General features: G+C 37.7%; 1 protein-coding gene and 1 pseudogene across 8 annotated transcripts in view; both read left to right on the top strand.

The window, feature by feature from the left end:
* Positions 1-21,678, top strand: part of DLG2 (discs large MAGUK scaffold protein 2) — a 1,315,102-nt gene that overhangs the window by 962,633 nt on the left and 330,791 nt on the right. For all 8 annotated transcript variants that reach the window (XM_033207409.1, XM_033207408.1, XM_033207419.1 and 5 more), the window contains one exon: positions 7,784-7,886. In XM_033207409.1, the coding sequence (XP_033063300.1) occupies positions 7,784-7,886 (103 nt within the window). The remainder of the gene's footprint in view (positions 1-7,783; positions 7,887-21,678) is intronic.
* Positions 3,541-5,137, top strand: LOC117081454 (annotated as a pseudogene).

The following is a 21,678-nucleotide window of genomic DNA, read 5'->3' as shown; positions in this document are numbered from 1 at the left end:
ATAGACCCTTGGAATTAGACAGGATACTAAATTACAGTGTAAATTGGTAATTAAGAACTCAGGAGTATTACACTATTTTAAATCCTTAGCCTCTTTCCACCACATAAATTTGAGTAAGTCAGTGAGTCTCTGAGCCTAGTTTTCTTATCAGTAAAATGGCAAAAATAATCCCACCCTCCTGAGGATTAAGTGAGATAATATATAAATATCTCTTATGTACATATCTGATGCTCAATTAATGTTAACAATTATTATTATTAATCTCAACAATAATTAGTGGCACCCAATCTTTGAGAATGTATGCTTCCAGAAAAGAATTTTTCTTGGAGAGAAGAGGACTCTAAATAGAACTCTGAGAATCCATGTATCCAGATGAAAAAGTTCAAACTGAAGCAAAATAATAATAATAAATATATGAGGTTGTGTCACACTTGGTATTTTAAAATGTCATATCAATGATGTAAACTGTGAATACTTTTAAAAATGTTATTTGTGCAAGGTTTGCTGATAAAAACTCAAACCTCGGGGAAAGAAATAAGAATCAAAGTGATCTTGAAAAATTTGAATGACTGGAGAAGAACATGTTTGCTAAAACCAGGGAAGAAATCAACAGGAACAAGGGCACTATGATATCGTTCGGGATAACAGCAGCAGCACACCTCTTCAAAAATGCAGAGGCCCATGTAAATTTGGGCCTAAAATGAACAAGATTGTATTATTGGTCCAGTGAAAAAGAAACAAACTCACAGAGCACATCTGCTAAACTGGAAGGAACTCTGGGGCTTGGCAAGAGGTGCTCTTGGCTGGTCCTATCTCTATGCTAACTTCAGTATGACTTTGGGCCACTCCCTTCTTTTACGGGGTTCATCTCTAATGTATAAGTGCTAGATAAACAAGTTTCTAAGGCTTTTCTAGTCCTAAAATGTTGTGTTCCTCTTTTTTAAAAAAGCATGAAATAACTAATATATTGCACTCTGTGTTAGTTAATTTCCATTAGATTTATTTCATCACTTATAATCACAGCTCTTTGAAGAAATGCTAAAACAATAATAATAGATACTATCTGCTGAATGCCTGTTTGTACCTGCAACAGCCCTGATAGGTAGGTAGGTAGGTATACTCATTTTATTGAAAAGAAAGCTAAGGTTCAAAGAAGTTAAGTGACTTCCCCAAGTTACCTAGGTAACCTAGGTAGACTTGAGATTTAACCTGTTTTGTCTAACTGCAAATTTTTGTTCCTTCCCATTTTTCCAAGTACTTTCCTTAATGCACTGAAAAAAAATTCAGAGGATGACTAGAATGATGAAACATGTAGGAATCTTACGCTGTAAAGGAAACGTCCAAGAAATTGTGGCTGTTCACTTGGTTCAGATCAAACATCAAAGTATATTCCAATTGATTAAGGATTAAATGGCTAAAGATTAAACTATAGTTTGTTATGGGAAAACATGGGTAATTTGTTAAATATATTGGTGAAAAGAAGATATAATCTAAAACTCAAGAGCCAAAAAAGAAAAGGAAAGTAAATAGACTTCACTAAATATTTAAAAACTCACTCTATGATAGGAAGTAATGTACAAAAGAAAAGTCAAAATACAACAGTACAAATAACAAACTAAGAATATTTGCAATAGTTACCTAAGAAGGAGCAATAACATTCTTCATTTGCAGATAATGTTTTGAAAGAGCAAACTGCCTAAACAACAAAAACAAAATAAATAAAAAGGGGTTTTATGTAAAAATAAGTTCAAATATCCAATAAACATATAAGAAGATGCTTAACCCTATAATTTAAGAAACGCAAAATTTAAAAATAAATTTGTTTACCTATCAGAATGGAAAGTCAAATGTTGAAGTATATGTAACTATTACAAGAGTGTGAGGAAGTTGAAAATCATATATTATTTGTGGGCATGTAAATTAATACTACACTTTTACAGGCAGTCTGGCGATACCTATCAAAATTTCACATTCATACCCTTTACTCAACAACTTACTGTTAGATGATATTTATTACCTCATTGTTTATAATAGCAAAATAGTGAAGCTACCTAGCTATCAGCCATGCTACTGGTAAAACAAATTGTTTTTCATTAAATAATAGAACACTCATAGCTATTAAAATGAATGAGATTAATGGGAAGAAATATGTAAATTAGAAAGCTCACTAAGGTATATTAGTAAGTGGAAAAAATCAAGGTGTAGAACATGATCTTATTTGTATAAAATTTTAAATTATCTATTTTATAAACTGGCTTATATTCATAACAAAAATAATTAGTAGTATATACAAGAAGCCATTAACATGGTTACCTTTGTAGCGAATAATAGGAGGTAGGGGAGCCTTTTATTTGTATATCTTTTCATTGTGCCTTACTCATGATATATGGGCATGATGTGTGTATATTAATTTTATTTTTCATATCAATACATTATCTGGGCAATTGGATTATGGCCTGTTTTTGTTTTCTCATTAGTTTCTATATGTTTGATGAATAAATAATTATTTTGAAAATGTACAATAGCAAATTTAAAAAAACAAGTAATGCATATACCCTTTCACCAAGAAGTCTTTCCAGGGAATTTATCCTTCAGAAACACTTTTATAAGTGTTTATAGTAGCAGAAAAACTGGGAACAACCTTAACCACATCAAGAGGGATCTCACTGAAAAGTGCTGGCACATCCGTAACATAGAATACTAGGCTTTCATTAAAAAGGTAGAATGAGCCGGGCGCGGTGGCTCAAACCTGTAATCCCAGCACTTTGGGAGGCCGAGACGGGCGGATCACGAGGTCAGGAGATTGAGACCATCCTGGCTAACCTGGTGATATCCCGTCTCTACTAAAAAATACAAAAAAATTAGCCGGGCGAGGTGGCGGGCGCCTGTAGTCCCAGCTACTCGGGAGGCTGAGGCAGGAGAATGGCGTAAACCCGGGAGGCGGAGCTTGCAGTGAGCTGAGATCTGGCCACTGCACTCCAGCCTGGGCGACAGAGTGAGACTCCATTTCAAAAAAAAAAAAAAAAGGTAGAATGATATGAGCTGATATGATAATGAAAGATGTCCAAGATACATTGCTCAATGAAAAGCAAAACAAAAGCTGTCAAATTATATATGATATGACCTATTCAGTTAAATGAAAAGGCAATAATCTATTAAAATATGTATGTAAGGAGAGCAAGAGAAATAGAGATAAAGTCATGTGCTTGCATGTGCATACAGTGAATCTTTAAAAAGTACACACAAGCTGGAGGAGGAGGAGGAAGGAGGCGGGAGGAGGAGTTGCTGGAGGAAAGGCCAGCGCAGCCGTCGCACCGGTCCTGGGCAAGGAAGTGGAGACCGGCCGCCTTCAGAGACGGGCTCTTCCTATGTTGCCCAAGCGGGTCTTGAGCTCCTGGGCTCAAGTGATCTGCCCACCTCGACCTCCCAAAGTGCTAGGATTACAGGCGTAAGCCACCACGCCTGGCCGACCATCTCATTCCATCATGCCAGAAGTGAATCCCCTCCATTTTGATCCTTTGGATTAGGTAACTAGTTGTAATGAAGAAAATTAGTCTTAAAACCTTCTGGAAATCTTTTAACTTGAATAAAAGTAAAAAAATAAACTGATTCATGGTAGTACAACAACCATCGCTAGCCAGTGACTTTGGAAAGATAATTCCTTATTTGGTAGCTGCTATGGTAAAGATACAGCCAGCTGCGATATCAACAGGGAAGATGAAAAAGGCGGGAAAAAAATAGATCAAAAAGCAAAAGCTTGATGGATAGGTTAAAAAGGCGGCTTTCTGCCAAACAGAAGCCAAAAGGCAAGGTGGGCACACCCTCTGGGAGCTCTGCAGATAAGGACACCTTCTCCTCCTGCTCAGCACCGATAATCTTTAAAGACATGAGAGCTCAGAGGCCGATAAGGCCACCTGCCTCCACAGCCATCACTGCAGTCCCATGCCGTGGCCTCTTCAGCCCACAAACTCTGAGGCGACGTGCATCAAGATGGAGGTGAGAGTCAAGACCACTCTTCCAGCCCGAGTCCACCCCTGAATGGCGTCCGGAAGGATTTCCATGACCTTCAGTCTGAGACCGCGTGCCAGGAACAAGCCAATTCACTGAAAAGCTTGGCTTCTCAGAACAGGACCTGTATCTTCCCCTGGATGAATATGTGCCTGTCGTTACTGGACTTCTGCCTCAGGACTACGTTCAGTATACTGTGCCTTTAGATGAGGGGATGTGTCCTTTGGAAGGATCACGTAGCTATTGTCTGGACAGTTCTTCTGCCATGGAAGTCTCTGTGGTTCCTCCTCAAGTGGAAGGGCGCTCTTTCCCTGAAGATGAGAGTCAGGTAGACCAGGACCTAGTTGTTGCCCCAGAGATCTTTGTGGATCAGTCCATAAATGGGTTGTTGACTGGCACTACGGGAGTCATGTTGCAGAGCCCAAGTGGGTCACGATGATGTCCCTCCATTCTCACCATTGCTACCTTCAGTGCAGAATAATCAAATCCAAAGGAACTTCAGTGAACTTACTGGCACAGAAGCCCATGTAGCTGAAAGTATGCTCTGTCATCTGAATTTTGATCTTAACTCTGCTCCTGGTGTTGCAAGAGTTTATGTCTCAGTGGAAAACAGTGGTCCCATGGTAGTGACAAGTCTCACAGAGGAGCTGAAAAAACTTGCAAAACAAGGATGGTACTGGGGACCAATCACATGTTGGGAGGCAGAAGGGAAGCTAGCAAGTGTGCCAGATGGTTCTTTCCTTGATCAGGACAGTTCTGAAGAGTGTTATCTTTTAAGCTTGAGCTTTCGCTCCCATGGTAAAACACTTCACACTAGAATTGAGCACTCAAATGTAGGTTTAGCTTTTATGAACAGCCAGATGTGGAAGGGCATACATCCATAGATGATCTAATTGAGCATTCCATCAAGGACTCTGAAAATGGAGCTTTTTGTTATTCAAGACCTCAACTGCCTGGATCTGCAACTTACCTTGTCAGACTGGCCAAGTCAGTGTCTTGGTTCATGCAGGTGCACTTGTTGCAATACCTGTGTCGTTTTGTTACATGTCAGTATACCAGAATAGACTTAAATCAGAAACTGCCTTTGCCAAACAAAATGAAGGATTATTTACAGGAGAAGCACTACTGAAAGACTGAGAACCCTACGTCTTGCACTTTGGGAATAAGAAAAAGAGATCGAAGTACAGTTTACAAACTTTCCTTGCCATCAAAATCTTTTGCTGCCATAACTATTTCAGTTTTATGTGTAAGAGTCATCAGTGGTGGTTCACGCCGTAATCCCAGTACTTTGGGAGGCCAAGGCAGGTGGATCATGAGGTCAAAAGATTGAGACCATCCTGGCCAACATGGTGAAACCCCGTCTCTACTAAAAATACAAAAATTAATTGGGCGTGGTGGCGCGTGTAGTCCCAGCTACTTGGGAGATTGAGGCAGGAGAATTGCTTGAACTCAGGAGGCGGAGGCTGCAGTGAGACGAGATTATGCCACTGCACTCCAACCTGGGCAACAGAGCCAGACTTTTTCTCAAAAAAAGAAAGTCATCAGTTTGTTTAGGGGTGAGAAGTGTCAGCAAGGTGTCTTGGATTTATTTTGGTTCTCTAAAAAGAGAAGTCTTGAAGTTTTAGAAGTGTGAATTATCTTTCATCAATGTGCAGAGTAATCACAATGTGAATTATCAAATTCTCCTCAATGCCCCCCCGCCCCGCCCAGTCCTTTGCTGCTATCCACTGTGATTTTTATGCATTACACAGAATGGAAATTGCTATGTCTTTTTAACAACACTTTTTTCTAAATTATTTCTTAGGTTGTGCTAATTTTGTTGGTTGTGAAAAGTTGAGCTTTTCTGTTGCCTTCATTTTCATCTTATAGTTTGCCTATTTTAATAAACGGCGTTACATTAAAAAATTGTAAAGAAATGTTTACCTCCAATTTAAAAATTGTTGCCTTTTCTGTCATTAAACTCGGGTACAAATTGCCATAACATGAAAACCTATGGAACTAGAATTATGATTGAAGAAATATTAGATGATCATAAAAGAAAAAAGTATACACTAAAGTGGTTACCTCTGGAAACGGAGATGGTGAGGGGACTTTTACCTCTTCCTTTTAGACATTTCTGAAACAGAATGCATTTGCCATGATCATGTATTATTCTTTTATAAAAAGTTAACCTTAACTGTTTGACAAGAGAATAAATTATTTGGCATGTGAAGTTTGTGGAATTCAGCCTCCTGTAGGTAGTAGCCTGGATCAAATTGCCTTTCCTGTCTCTTCTGGCCGGCAGAGTCATACTTCTGACTCATCAATAGCCTAGACAGTCTCTGAAATGACTGTATCTACCAAGGAATAGACCTGGAATTTTATAGTTTAAGGGGACTTTAGACTCAAAAAGCCTAACAGTCCCTTCCCTCCTAGAGAAGAGAAAAATTGAGGCTCCGAGAAGTAGTATGGCAGTCAGTCAGAAGAGAGTGGCACAACCAGATCAGGCCTAGCTCAGTGGACTCGCCAATGTTACCATGTAATCAATGCTTTCTGTAAGGAGTTCACCACACTAGAAAGCCAGGGATGAGGCAAGGAAAATTACCAAAGAGAATAAGGAGACGTTAACAAAGTTATTATGTGAGGATGAGGATGTGCAATTTAAGCATATAGATGTCCCAGACCTGATGGGGAAACAAAGTAGTAACCCCCATCTACCACCCAATGTCATTATCAAATAGGATTGATGAAAAATAAAATACAATTATATATTTTGAATGTATATAAGCTAATTAGTTCTTTTATTCTTCTTTCATAGCCCATGTCAACCTGCCCCATGAACAAAAGGAAGCAGAATTCTGCTATCATCTGCAAAAAGCTAGTTTTTTGTAGGTTAGAAAACCATACCTACTGTGTGTTCATCAGAAAAACTTATTGGGGGTTTATCTTGTCTCCCTTTGTGCTCCAGTCATTGTCCCTCTTCTGGGGCAGACGGAGGACTCTGTCGTTGGAGAGCACTTATTAATTACATTGCATTGACTTAGACTGAATTGATTCAAGAAAAATTTTAGCATTTGCTTCTTATTAAATTTGACTTAAGAATGATTTTCACCCTGGCAGAGTTTGGAGCTTTTAAGATGTTCTGTTTCTCTTTCGGTATAGGACCTAAAATGGGAGTTAGCAATAGCTAAATAAACTCCAGGCACTCTTTATTTCATTTTTGTCAGAATTCGTTCTGGAATTGTATATGAGAAATAGGACAGTCAAGTATATTTTAAAACAAGGCTTAGGGCTGTCTCACCAGGCTCAGGATGACAAGGCTAGGCAACTGACCAAAGAGAGGGATTTTGCAGCCAGCTGGCCCCATTTTATACCATGTCCCCAGAATCTCATCTGAATGCTTTAATCTTTCAACGTATATTTGTCTATTACATTATATGTGTCTCTATCATCCTGTTTTCCCTCTAATGTTGAAGGCTCATATTTATCCCTATTTACCCTAGAAATCTAGGAAGCTCACAGAGGCATATTAAATGCATACACTAGAACATGGATAAATAAAAATGTTCCCAACCTGGTCAGACCATGGCACAAACACCACAAGATGAAATTTAATGTCTCTCCTAACTAAAAGTGATTAAGACCATGAAAGTCCATAAACACCTGAGTAGGATACGAGGAGTTTCTGAGGCATGTGATATAATGTTAGACAGCATGGTTTGGGGGAAACTTTTTTCTTCTATCAGAATAATATGCCTTATGAAATACTAAGATTCTCTGGCTTCCTTTCTTTCAGGTGAATGGCATTGACCTCCGTGGTGCATCCCACGAACAGGCAGCTGCTGCACTAAAGGGGGCTGGACAGACAGTGACGATTATAGCACAATATCAACCTGAAGGTCAGTCAGAACTCAAACTAATACTGTTCTGATATGTCTCTGTGTGGATCTGTACCCTCATTACTAATCATTTATATGAACTAGAATCACCATCATTGGTGTTTTGTAAACCTACCTATAGAGAAAAATTGATGTTTCATGTCCAAAGAACATGAACCATGGCTTTGTTACCTCTAATCTTCCAGGAAAATATCAGGCAGTTAGAAAGGCCTATGAAATATGAATTCAAATAAATAGCAACCAACGTCAGCTTTATTTCATTTATATTCTTATCTGGTACACACTTTCGGTCACCAATGGATGCTGTAAAAACAGTTAAGACTTAAGAAGCAAAGGGGAGAGATTTCATCTACAGAAATAGACCAGTAGACCATGTTCTCTCCTCATGGCATTCACTTAATTCTCATTGACACTAACATGGCTTTTGGAGGTTCCTGATTGGGATTTTCTTTACCTTTACTCCTACAATATCCCTTGTTTGAAATAAATCACTGTAAACCGTGAAACTCGGTGTGATCATATAAATTGGATTAGCCAACTTAAACTTGATGAGATATCCTAAATTGGATTATCCATGCCCTGCTCTTTGGTTTATTTAAACGTCTGTTTCTGTGTTTAAAATGAGGCTCAATGAGACAACTGGGATGTTACTTATTGTATGGTTGATTTCTTAGAACATGCATATATAGGTTGCTCCTTTGGAAATGAAACGTACTTAATGTAAGCACACAATTATGGGTCAGATCTTGTTATTAAAAAAAATAAGAGGAATATGGCTACTGTCTTCAAGAAATGAAGTGCATTGCTTTTGGTCCACATGGCTAGCAAAGAGGAGTGTTAAACAGCTGAACATGAGACTACAAGATGTCTTCAAGGAAGAGCCTCTGTGCATATGAGTGTTAGGAGCTCCTTTTCAAGTGATGATTTGTTAGCATCAATGGGTCTATTGTTGTTTGGAAGCCTGAGGTTTGTGTCTTGCCTGTGACAGCTTAGATCTTATTAATGTTGGCCAATCACATGCTCTGCCCATGAATAAAGAAAAGATTTTCTTCCATGCATGTTTTGACATGTTACTTTCAGTTGTGCCTGGCTTGAGAATTAGAATTTGCAATTAATTTATTCCAAATTTTAATAAATGTTTTCTTCTATGTGGCCTAGGCCAGATATGGCTAGAGAGTGGGGAAGAGAGGATTTGCTGTGGTCACAGATGGATAATGACAACACCAAGGAAACATTCTCTTCTCAGATAGTTTTGAAAAGTCTTTCTATTTGTTAAATATTAGTAGACTTGCATTTTAGTAGGGATAAATGCTTTAAAAAGTATCCATTATAGGCCGGGCACAGTGGTTCACACCTGTAATCCCAGCACTTTGGGAGGTCAAGGCGGGCAGATCACAAGGTCAGGAGATCAGGACCATCCTGGCTAACACGGTGAGACTCCATCTCTACTAAAAATACAAACAATTAGCCGGGCATGGTGGCGAGCACCTGTAGTCCCAGCAACTTGGGAGGCTGAGGCAGGAAAATGGTGTGAACCTAGGAGGTGGAGCTTGCAGTGAGCCAAGATTGTGCTACTGCACTCCAGACTGGGCCACAGAGCAAGACTTTGTCTCAAAAAAAAAAAAAAAAAAAAAATATATATATATATATATATATATATGTATGTATATATACACACACACACATACACACACACATCCATTATAAAACTGAAAATTAAAAGATATGTGCTAGCCATATGATTGGCTATTTGATTAACAAATTCTACTTCATATAGAGTAAGAACTTTTTCATTAGAATGTTCCATTTTCTTAATAGCTGTTTTTTTTCAGTCTCAAACTGTATGCCCTTCACCATTACCTGACATGTAGCGTAAATATCCCTGTTTTCCTGTTTCTGAAAAATCTCATCTCAAACAATTCTGCAGATGATAAGATGGTTAGAACCATGGATACAGCAATTAGAAGCTCTTGATAATGATTTCAAGCTTTAAAGTTTACAGAAAAGGACAAACATGTCCCTGTTCTATCAATGTAAATCTTCCTCTTTCTACTGGAGCCTCCTTACATCTTGGTTTCCTTTAAGCAATAGGTTTAATGTGGATATTATTCTGTAGTTTATCAAGATACTTGTTCAAAGCATGTCCTATAAATCATATAAATTGATTTTTAAAGTATTTGTAAAGAAACTTGCAAATAACAACAAGCTTTTTGCAAAATGCCAAAGTATAGATTGGATTCACAGAATGACTTCTCTGTTTTAATAGCCTAACTGTATACTAATTTGTCGCAGTTTTTTTGTGTGTGTGTTTTTTTTTTATTATTATACTTTAAGTTCTAGGGTACATGTGCATAACGTGCAGGTTTGTTACATATGTATACTTGTGCCATGTTGGTGTGCTGCACCCATCAACTCGTCAGCACCCATCAATTCGTCATTTATATCAGGTATAACTCCCAATGCAATCCCTCCCCCCTCCCCCCTCCCCATGATAGGCCCCAATGTGTGATGTTCCCCTTCCCGAGTCCAAGTGATCTCGCAGTTTTAAATTAGTTGGAAATGTGGTAATGGCAACATCAAGCAATCAGATTTTTTTCTTCTCCTATCCAAACTTTATGTGTAACTGAGCCTTGATTTAACTGCAGTTTTCAATGAAAAATTAATCAAATTGCTGTTTAGAGACATTTAAATTGTATAACAGTTTTAGGAAATATTAAACAATTTACCTTTAAAATAATAAATGAAATGAAGAGTGCATCATGAGATTCCATTAGGAAATTCTCAGCAGGTCTCCTTTATCTGCACCCATTTTGTGAGTCATTCAACCCTCAAGACAGTGCTGAGAGAAGATTTTATTGACATTTTTTTTAGTATGGTCAAGAATTAGGCTTTCAGTAAATACACTGTTCAGTCATAATCAAATGCTTTATCAAAAATTTCCTAAATGTATTTCTCAGTATTATCAGATGCTCAGAAAAATCTGCCCCTAACCCCAAGTAATAAGGATAGTCTTTATCTTCAAGGATTTTTAAAATCTTATTGGGGAAAAGAGATTTTTATACATTTAATAGAGTATAGTTCCTGGTAACATATGATCAAATTGAATGATCCTAACAGCAGCGTTTCTAAGAATTATGGAATGTCAGAGAAAGGATAAGCCTGAAGGGGTCAGGACAGTGCAAGAGTACACCACGGAAATGTGGAAATGGAGCCAGACCTTGAAAAATGGGTGAAATTTCTATTCAGGAGTGGAAGGAGAAAGAATATCTTGCTAAACTACAAAATTGTGAGTTCCATGCATTGCAGACACCATACCTATATTTTGTTCACTGATAGCTCTATCTCTGGTGTCATACTTGGTATCTCTTAAAGAGTTGCTGAACTAATGGATACAAGCCTACCATTCCTCAGTACTTGAGTTATCACTTGAAGGAAATTAAAGGTTGAAGGGATTCTTCATTTTCACTACTTGCGCTTTTCATTTTTGCTTCAAAGACGTAAAGGAATTGCTAAAGAAATGTGTATTGCAAAGTATAAAACTATTTCCAACTGTGCTCCTCGTACTGCTTAGCATATTTTTGTGATAATTATAAATAATTTATAAAATGTATAATTATCATAATGTAGCAATAAATGTCCTATTTGGCAAGTTTCACTTCACAAAATGAGATCACAATTATACTCACTTCTGCTTAAAATGAGCTTGTCTCCAGTTGTCCATATTACTCTATCCATCCTCAATCTTATTCAATGTCTGGTTTATGGTAGTAGAATTAACACCAGTTTGAAGAGTCATATATGATGTTTTTTTCTGGTGGTGTGATTGTGATTCATTTTTGCCATCTTTTAAAATTCAATTTTATCATGCACTTACTTTGAAATTAACATGTATTACATTCATAAGAAGAGGAAAATAATGAAATTGTTGTTTTTCTTTCTTTCAAGAGGATTACATATGTTATACTTCAATAATAATTCCATTTAAGCACTATGCAAAGTTAATTATTGTAAACTTTTAATTACCTATACCCAGTTAGTGAAGTTACTGTAATGCCACTTTGCACAAGGAAATATAATGCCTTATACACATGTGCACCCATAGGTACCCCTTCCCTTTCCTTACCCTTCCTAGACACCTTCCCCTTTGATTTCAGAATTATCTTTCTAAGAGATATGACACCAAGATGCCTGTGCACAAACTCCTTGCCCTTCACAATATATTCCCAGCCAACTTCCATGCTCCATTCCACACTCACCCCTCCACCACCCACAGTATCAGCCTTTTTCATTGTCCCCCTGCTACACAGGACTGCTCTCTGCTCTTACACTTGCTCCTGAACTGTGCCTTTGCTCTGTGGATTCCTCTACCCAGAACTGCCTTCCTCCCTTTCCACCTGCAGGATTCCTACTGATCTTGAGAGCCCTCAGATGTCAATTCTACTGCCAAGCCGTCTTTAATCTGCTTAGTCAGCATTTATTGATTCTTTATCTGAATTCCCCAAAACTGTATGTAAACACCTGGTGTACCCATTATCACAGTTTGCACACCTCTCCACTCGAGTGAGCTCCTAGACAGCAGAGACCCTTCTGTCACTGATTTTCTGTCTTGTGTTAATCCATGCAATATGAATTTGACTATAGTTTATTAATGAGTTACTGAATGGGTCTGCTCTTAATTTAAATGCAATATAATGTTTTCAGTGTGTTGACATATATTAATAGTAGGTGCTTAAGAAATGTTTGCTGAGTAAATATTGAAGGAATGACATGGAGTTTTTACATTAGATGTAGAGATGGTAACTGAATCCCTGGTTTGGACATTTGGTGTTGACACAGTTTTTAGATGGTACCTTTTTGTTTTCAGTTACAAAACCTTTAGCAACCCTAGTAGAGAAACTCCCTTTCCCCTGCATTGCAGAAAATCTACAGCTGTTGTTTTTGTAATATAGCACAAAGACAAGATGATTAAAGCACTAACATTTTTTTTCAAGTTCTGAAACTCAACTTTGACACCATTGATGAATAAAAAGGGCATTGATTACAACCTAATTATACATTTTTCAAAAAGATAACACAACATTTCCCCAAGTTAGATCAGGGCAAATCTGATCTGTATTTGCTGCCTTCTTTCTAATAATATCTACATTTATTGTGAGATAACTGATTAGGTTTGAAATAATAAGCCACCAGACATTCACTTGGAGAACTAGGTAGGCATTAGCTAGTATTGGATAAAGCTCACAATGGAGTTGATGAAGAGCCAAGTGGTCCCTATGAGAACCACAAATTCCTTTACCTTTAATATGACCTCTCAGGACATTGTTGGAGAGACTGCAAGGGTTTCAGAATGGCCTACAGGTAGAAAAGAAGTCGTGGATGGTATAGTCCTTACCAGTGATCAGGAACTTTGGTAGACAGTGAAGGGACCTGATTTCATCCACCCTTTATTCTTTAATAAGGTACTTGAGTTAAAAGAAAATCCCAAAGAGCAGAGTTGATAATTGCCTGGAGACTCATAAGTGTAGTCTGGTTTATGGAATTGTGGCAGAGTGACTACATGGTTCATTTATTCTTTTATATATTCATTCAATCAATAGGTATTTTTTTCTGGATACTTATTATGCCTCAATCCATGTTATAAGGAAATAACAAAGCAGTGAGCCAAAAAAGGCCCTCTCAAGTAAATGTAAAATGTGTCAGATGGTGATGAGCAGTATAAAGAAAGAAGAAGCAGGAGAAAGATAATAGTGACAGAGAAATATGTAGTGGGCAAGGAAAGCCATGCTAATGAGGTGATGTTTGAACAAAGACCTACAAGAAATGAGGGAGTAATCTATGCAGGCATCTGAAGGAAGAAATGAATATTCTAGAGTTTTGTTCTACCAAATGTTGTCTACAGACCAAAAGCACAGATATTAAATGAGAGCCTTCTTAGAATTTTAAGATCTCGGGTCTTAACCCAACTCTACTGAATCAGAATCTGCATTTTATCAAGATTCCCCAGGTAACTTGTACGCACATTGGAGTTTGTGAGGCATTGCCCTAACACACTTGGAGACCTGCAAAAATTGTCACTTGTCACTGTTAGGTTGGACTCCCTCTACCTAGAGAACTGGGTAAAGTCACATGAGGCTGTACCACTAGATTTGATTTCTGGCATGTGTAACCCAACGATTGGTCATGGCTCAGTGGTTTTAGTAGGGATAGGTCAAACAGCAGGACATCTAAGAATTTCATGTGCCATTCAACTCTACTTTGTCTAACCAGGCCATCTAAATACCAATGTCAAGCAAATTCATAAGTCTTGCTAGAACTCCTCAGCTAGTGAAACAATGAACCTATTCAGGCTTCATTGCCTTTAGTTATGTCCTCTTCAGCAAGTGAGTTTAGAAGCAGTGAGCTGGGATGAAGTAACATTGATTCCGATCCTCACAGAGGCCTCTGTGAACCAAGGGAGTCATTAAGGTTTCACTATTAAATTTGAATAGCTTACTTCACTTTAATGCAAAAACTCATGTAAATAATCTATTTAACTCCTTTTAAATTGTGAGGCTAATTCAGAAGGAAAACTATTTCTTCTTTTCAGCAATAAGTGAAACTCTGATGTTATTTGCGGTAACCGCTGTCACAGAGCTTAAACCACAGTTGGACACCATGGTGCATTTCTCTATGGGGTGAAAGATACAATGAAAGCTTGAGACGAATATACAGTTTATCCCCTGAAAAATATAGACACCTTCTGTACCTGAAGGTTCTCAGAAATGAAAGTACATACACCATCCAAGAAGCATACTTACAATGCAAGACATATTTCTTTCTTTAAATCAGCATCTATGTAGGCTTATGCATATGAATGAGCAGCTGTGGCATGTTGAAACACTTTCCCAACTCACGTAACTGCATCGCAAATACCCAGGAAAGATTTTTAAAGTCCAGCTGTGGATCTTGATCAGAAATTGCATCAGAGTCATCAGAGAACATTTAAGATAAGCTTTCAGAACAGAAAGTACCGTACATGACTTGGAGTAGACAAGACCAGTTTTCTGGTGCAAATTCCAGCTCAGGTGAGATAGAAGCATAAGTTTCATTACTTGAAAGTTTTGTCACTAACATTACGTCTTTTCTTTGCATTTTTAATACGTAAGGAGAAATGAATGCACAACCTATTAAACTTGATAGATTCTATGTAGTTTAACTAGAATCACTAAGAAATAGAAATTAAAAGTTTTAGGAATCCTTAAATATCATCTTGTCAAGTTTACTCATTTCACAGATGGAGGAACTAAAGTTCGGCATCTAGATAGGAAAGCCATTTAATATTTTAAAATTGGTACAGCTGTTAAAGCTGAGGCTAGCTGAGCAGTTAGTAATTTCCTTGATTTTTAAAATTTACTATAGTAGCTCATGATGGGGAGTGGCTTTAATAGCCCAAGGAATGGAATCCAATGAGATTATTATAATCAAATGGACATAAAGGGGTCAAAAACTTTCTGAGGGAGCCTCACCACTTTGTCATGCATACTGTATCACTTTCATTTCTAGCATGTTACTGTTGTTAATTGTTATTGTTCCTGTATCACAACTGAATGATGTATACATGACAGCATTAGTATAAGTGTAGGCAACTATTGTTAATTTTTAAAATAGCCACAGATCTGGAAATAGTTATTTTTTCAACAAATAGTTCAAATATATTACAATTTTTCTTTTTTCAATCCTAACTTATTTGTGCATACCCTTTATCCAGCCAGTCAGCAGCTGCTTATCCATTCATTTATCTGTTATCAATGAGCTTATCTTTATAGCTTTAGTGATACTCTTTATTGCCAAATATTAAATTTCACCTTATATGTTACATTAATTCTGTTCTCATTAATCTAGTTATATTCTAATTTTTACTGAAATATTAGGAAAGAAACTTAAATAAAACTTTACATGACTCTAGATTTTTATTGCTTAGACATTTCTTTCTCCACAACTCTCTCCCACACACGTACACATTCTACTAACAGCAAAATGCATCTGCCCGCAACTAGACATTTCCCAGGAAGTCTCTTCACTCATTGCATCCTTTTAATAGCCTTCTCCTAGTTGCCTTTGTTTCCTCTCCAACCTCCATCTAACACATAGCATCGTAGAATATGACCAAAAAGATGATTCCTGAACAGTCTGCAGATTCATTCAGGAAAGGTCCTTTCCAGATTCCTTAATCATTAATCATGCTGCACCCCTCTCTCCATGCCCCAAAGTCAGTTTTTGACCTAGAGTAATATAATGAGGACAAACACTTCCTAACTCCTAACTCAGAAAACTCTTTTCATCTTATTATCTATCCTGGGAATGCTACATCTTTAACTCATATCAAAGGGGTTAAAAATATTTACAAAGCTGATTATAGATTAATAATAGATATAGCCTCCTCTCATTGTATGATTACAGTTCCCATCCCCATAACAACTTTCATTCCATAATAAGTGTATTTGTCTTTGACAGTTTTATTTTGTGATTTTATATTATTTGAGGGGTGTCTTAACATTTAGTGACATAAATCAGTCACTCATTAATGCTGGAAAAAGCCAAAGAAATCCTTGTGCTAGAGACATTTTGACAAGGAGACCTCTTAGATTTACACCAATCATTAGCAACACCCAGATCAAATGCATGGAAATAAAGAGTTTTAATACTACTCTTGACTCTACAATTTATAAAATGAACACAGGTCTTCACTAGATAATCCTTCAATTTGATAAGGAATTTCAGGATGTTAGAGAACTGTAAAAGAATGTTCCACAGAGATATGTAAAGAGGACTATAAAGCAAGACAGCTTTAAAACTTTCTGACTTCACTCTGTATTCTGGGTGCCCAGTGTAGTTTACCCTCACATCTCTTTGAATAGCTATTTGTCAGTCCTCAAATTTAATAATGAGTAATGAGGCACTTTTCTCATCCTGTCCCTCACTCTGCAACTTTATTGAGCATGCCTAAGTCATATCACTTTTCTGAACATGGATTCCATTGTTCATTAATTAAAGTGATTTGAGAGATTAGTTTTAAGACCCTTTCCAGCTGATGTTCTATGAAGTTTAGTTTATTGTGTCTTCTAATTAAAACATGCCATCGAATAACAATTATTACAAGCAGGTAATTTCTAAATGTTTCCTTTTCCCCCATACATTTTAAACACACAGAAATTATCTTTCACCCACTCAGAAGAAGGGGAAAGATCTGTATCTGTGTATTTTCTATCTCCATGTACCATGGGATTTGAAACATTCAATAATGATTTTAAGTTTAATTCAAGTAGAAGCATTTATTGTTTGTTGGGGGTTTGAAGATTAACAACTTACTGTTCATGATCTTTTTGTTTATAGAACCATTGTGGCCTAAATCTTATCAGTTTAATACATTAAATTGTAATTGCTAAGCTTGCAAATAGATTTTTTGAGGTTGAAGAAAATTAATATAAAAAAATCAATTTCAGGACATTAAAGATACAGAAAGCTGAAATAGTGGAGATGTCTTGAACTGTCAGAATCACAAGTAGTGGCAGCTTTAGGCCCAAGAAATAGAAAGTATACATCTTTCATGTGCTTTTTAGATTTCTAATTCACATAGAATTCCTGATAGACTCATTATCTAAGTCTTTAAAAGACAAACATTCCAAATTGCACTTTGTTTCAAGATAATCTCTTATTCTCTTCTCAGCTTCTTCACATTTATCATGTTCCCATTGCTAAAAGTAATTTACTTTATTAATAAAGAATTGCTGGCACATTGGTAAAATTAAGCAGTGGCAAGACAACATTCATTCATTCAATCTTTATTTGGCTAATATTTATTAAATTATTCCAGTGTCTTGCACTCTGGAGATACAATGGTGAGCAAGATAGACATGGCCCCTTCCTTCCCTAATGGACCTACAGTCAGCCAAGTAAAATCACATTAATGAATTATACAAAGTGAATGCTCAAGATAAAGAAGAGAACTTGGATCCAAAATCTTAAAGTCTAGGTACTCAAATGTACTCAGAGAATACTAAACCAGAACAAACAAAGACAAACAAAAGCTCTGACCTAGAGTAGAGCGTCAAGAAGGCATTCCACGGGAATGATACTTTCTTTAATCTGAAGGGTGAGTAGGCATTGTCAAAGCATAGCAGAAAAAGGAGTTGTGAGGAAGACTATTTCAGGAGGGAAAGATGTGTGAAGGATATCTGAAGGAGAGAAGATGGTGCAATGGAGGGACTAAAAAGCAAACCAGAGAATGTGGGAGAAACTCTGGAGGAGGCAGAAGAGAGAAGCAGAGACAGATCACATAGGACTGTGTAAAGCACTCAGTATTTCCCCTGAAAACAATGAAAGGACCTTTGAAAGGTTTTAGGCCTGAGACTGGCAAGATCAGATTTGCTGTTCACAAAGATGGCTCTGGCTGCTGAATAGAGAGTAGGCCAGAAAGCACTGAAGAGGCTGGGGTAGGACCAGTTGAAAGGCATGGGTCTAGGTGAGAGATGGTGCTGGTTGGATAAGTGTGGTGGCAGAGCAGCAGTTCAAGGATGCAGTGAGTTATGATCACATCACAGCAGTCCAGCTTGTGGGACAGAGCAAGACCCTGTCTCCAAAAAAGGTAAAATAAAAAATAAAGAGTGGTGGCAGAATAGTAGAGAGAAGTAGATAGATGCAGGTAGCAATGTAGGTGATAAAGCCAATAGACATAAATATTGGCCTATAAATACATAAATTCATCCATTTCGTGAAAACATGGAAAGCATGATTTACTAATTAAAAAACTAACAAACCCTTCACAGAAAAGCATGTTTTATTCATCTTTATATTCCTTTTTATTCCTTAGTACACTGTCTGGCCAATAGTGGGCATTTAAGTGTAGACCAAATTGAAAAAAAAAAAAAAAGAATAATGACAATGAGCTTATTTTATAGAAACTCTGTTTTAAAAAAACGTGTAGCTAAAGCAGAGTAAAATATAGATGAGAGAAAAAGAAAGATGGAGAGAGAATGGGACATGTTTACAAGAAAAAGAATAATTAAAACTCGCATGTATGAAGCACTCACTACATGCCTGACACCTTTCTAAAATCTCTGCATGTGTTAACTCATTTGAACTTTGCAAAAACTTATGATATAGGTTGTATTTCCTTACTCGTTTTACAGATGAGGAAACTGAGACACAGAAAGCATAAGTGGTTTTCCCAAGGTTAAACAACTATACAGTAGAGTAAAAAACAAAGTTTCAGTCTCAGGCAGAAAGACTCCAGAACAACCCATGCACCATCCTGTTTCTCATAAAAGGAAGAAAATATAAACAGATTCATGCTGTGATAAAAGGGTTGAAGAGGAAACAAATAAAATGGTTTGGAATGGGTGTGGAGAAACCAAAAGAAAAAGATGCCAGGAGAGGGACATGGAGGGACAAAATTTGTCAGACAAAGAAATAGAGTTAGGAGGGTTCATGCTGGTGGAGTTAGAGAGTTTAGCACTCAGTTATACATGAGAACAGAGTCCGACAGTAGCAGCTTGGAGTAGGGCCTGCATTAGGAGCAGATGCAGGCTAGGAGAGTATGTTGTCTTTCTCTTTTTAAAATTGTTGTTCTTTTGGGGAATGCGGGAGTCTTGGGCTTGGCTCTAGGAATCGTTTGGCTTCAGGACTAGTTTGGTCCCAAGCTGTCATAAAGGCAAGCAGAGGGCTCACCACTTACTAGCTGTGAGACCTCAAGTGAGTGACAACCTCTCTGTGCCAGAGAGTCTTCATCAAGAAAGTAGGAGTAATAATCATATTTACCTTCCAGAGTTGCTGGAAGAATTAGTGAAAATGGATGTAGAATGTTCAGAATGGAGTAGGCCATCGGTAAATGAGAGCTAGTATAATGAACTTCAACACATATTTGAGTGAGCATTGTGCTCCCCTTTGCTCTCATCAGCCCTTTGCACCATACTTAGAACCATCCCTGAAAGGGTCAAAGAGCTTCACAGAGTTTGGGAAGCAGCAGTAGTTAAGAATTCCTTACTTCCTGCTGATGGGCCTGAAATATAGAAAGAAAAAAAAAAGAATTCCTACTGTGAAATCGGATAGATATGTTCAAATTCCAGCTCCACCATTAACAGCTCTGTAGCCTTGGAAAATTACTTCACTTCTTGGAATCTCATCCTTTATCTGTAAAATGATGATTCACACCTATCTCACAGGATGACTCTGGTGATTAAATGAAGTACATATAAAATGCCTGGCACTGTCCTGACAGATAGTATGTCCTCTATAAGTGATAACTGCCGTTATTGTCACAATTCTCAGAAACACCAGAAACTCTATAATGTGGCTATTATGTGGAGAGAGAGATAATAAGACCCAGAGGGGGAAAGGAACTTGAGAAAACCCCTGGGAGACTGTGGATGCAGGCATTTACGGGATGTCTTCAGTATCAAAACTGATGTGGAGATAACGCCCTGTGTGGAAGTTTCAAATAAACTGTCCTCTGAAGAGTCCTGAGCTCTAGCAGAGGGATGGCAGGAGCAGGGATGGGGAGTGTAGGAGGAGACAACCTGACCTCTGGCCCCAATCCCAGAGCAACCTTTATTTGTTTTTCATGTTTGGTCTTGGATACATGAAGCAAGGATCCTACCACCAAAAAACACTATTTTTTTTTTTTATTATTTGAGACAGAGTCTCGTTCTGTTGCCCCGGCTGACGAGCAATGGCATGATCTTGGCTCACTGCACGCTCTGCCTCCCGGGTTCACGCCATTCTCCTGCCTCAGTCTCCTGAGTAGCCGGGGCTACAGGCACCCACCACCATGCCCAGCTAATTTTTTTGTATTTTTTTAGTAGAGATGGGGTTTCACCGTGTTAGCTGGGATGGTCTCAATCTCCTGACCTAGTGATCCACCTGCCTCGGCCTCCCAAAGTGCTGGGATTACAGGCGCGAGCCACCACGTCTGGCCCAAAAAACAGTTTAAAAGCTGTTTATCAGAAGGCAAGAAATGCTCTTCAGATTAAGGTATTTGTGTGCTTAGGACGAAAAAAGCTGTAAGCTCAGTTATTTTTCCACTAGAATGTAAACTCCATGAGAGCATCACATTTTGTCTGTCTTGCTCACGGCCGTATCCGAAGTGCCTAGAGAAGCACCCAGCACAGAGTGGGCACTCAATACATATTTGTGGAATGAACAAATGCACCAAACAAATGACCATACCTTGCAGTTTCTCTTTGAACTGTGGGTAGCAAAGTAAATTTATCCCCATTGAAATGCCTGTTGGGAGTTGTGTTAGTTAACTGGAGCTCCCAAATATTCATCTTCAATGCTGAAAAAATAGCCATTCTATGAGAGCAGATTTTCTTTGCTTCTAAGAATGATTCTGACACTTCTGCTGACAAGATTAACTAAAGACAAATACACACTCAGTTTTACTTTGGTTGTTTTGTGCAAGAAAGCAAAAGATTAAGCAAATAAATAAACGTATTTCCTAATGAACTTAATAGTGGCTTTGAGAATTTGAAAATAGAGTCTTGGAAACATTAAATGAAATATAAAATATTAACTAGCACAAGTACAAGACTTCACAGTTTACAAAGGGCTCTCACGTATGTTTCTCGTTGAATCTACAGAACAACTCCAAGAGGTAAATAGACTGGTAGTATTATCATCTTTCTAATTTCATAGATAAGAGAAGTAAAGCTCAGTGAAGTTAAGTGACTTGCTCAAGGTCACACAACTAGTAAATACTATGAGTCGAACTTGCACCCAGATGCTCTGAGTCCATTTCTTGTGCTCTTTCTTCAGC

This window comes from Trachypithecus francoisi, unplaced genomic scaffold (genome assembly GCF_009764315.1).
Source record: "Trachypithecus francoisi isolate TF-2019V2 unplaced genomic scaffold, Tfra_2.0 Lachesis_group8, whole genome shotgun sequence".
NCBI classification, from domain to species: domain Eukaryota; kingdom Metazoa; phylum Chordata; class Mammalia; order Primates; family Cercopithecidae; genus Trachypithecus; species Trachypithecus francoisi.
This window is presented reverse-complemented; position numbering and strand designations above follow the sequence as displayed.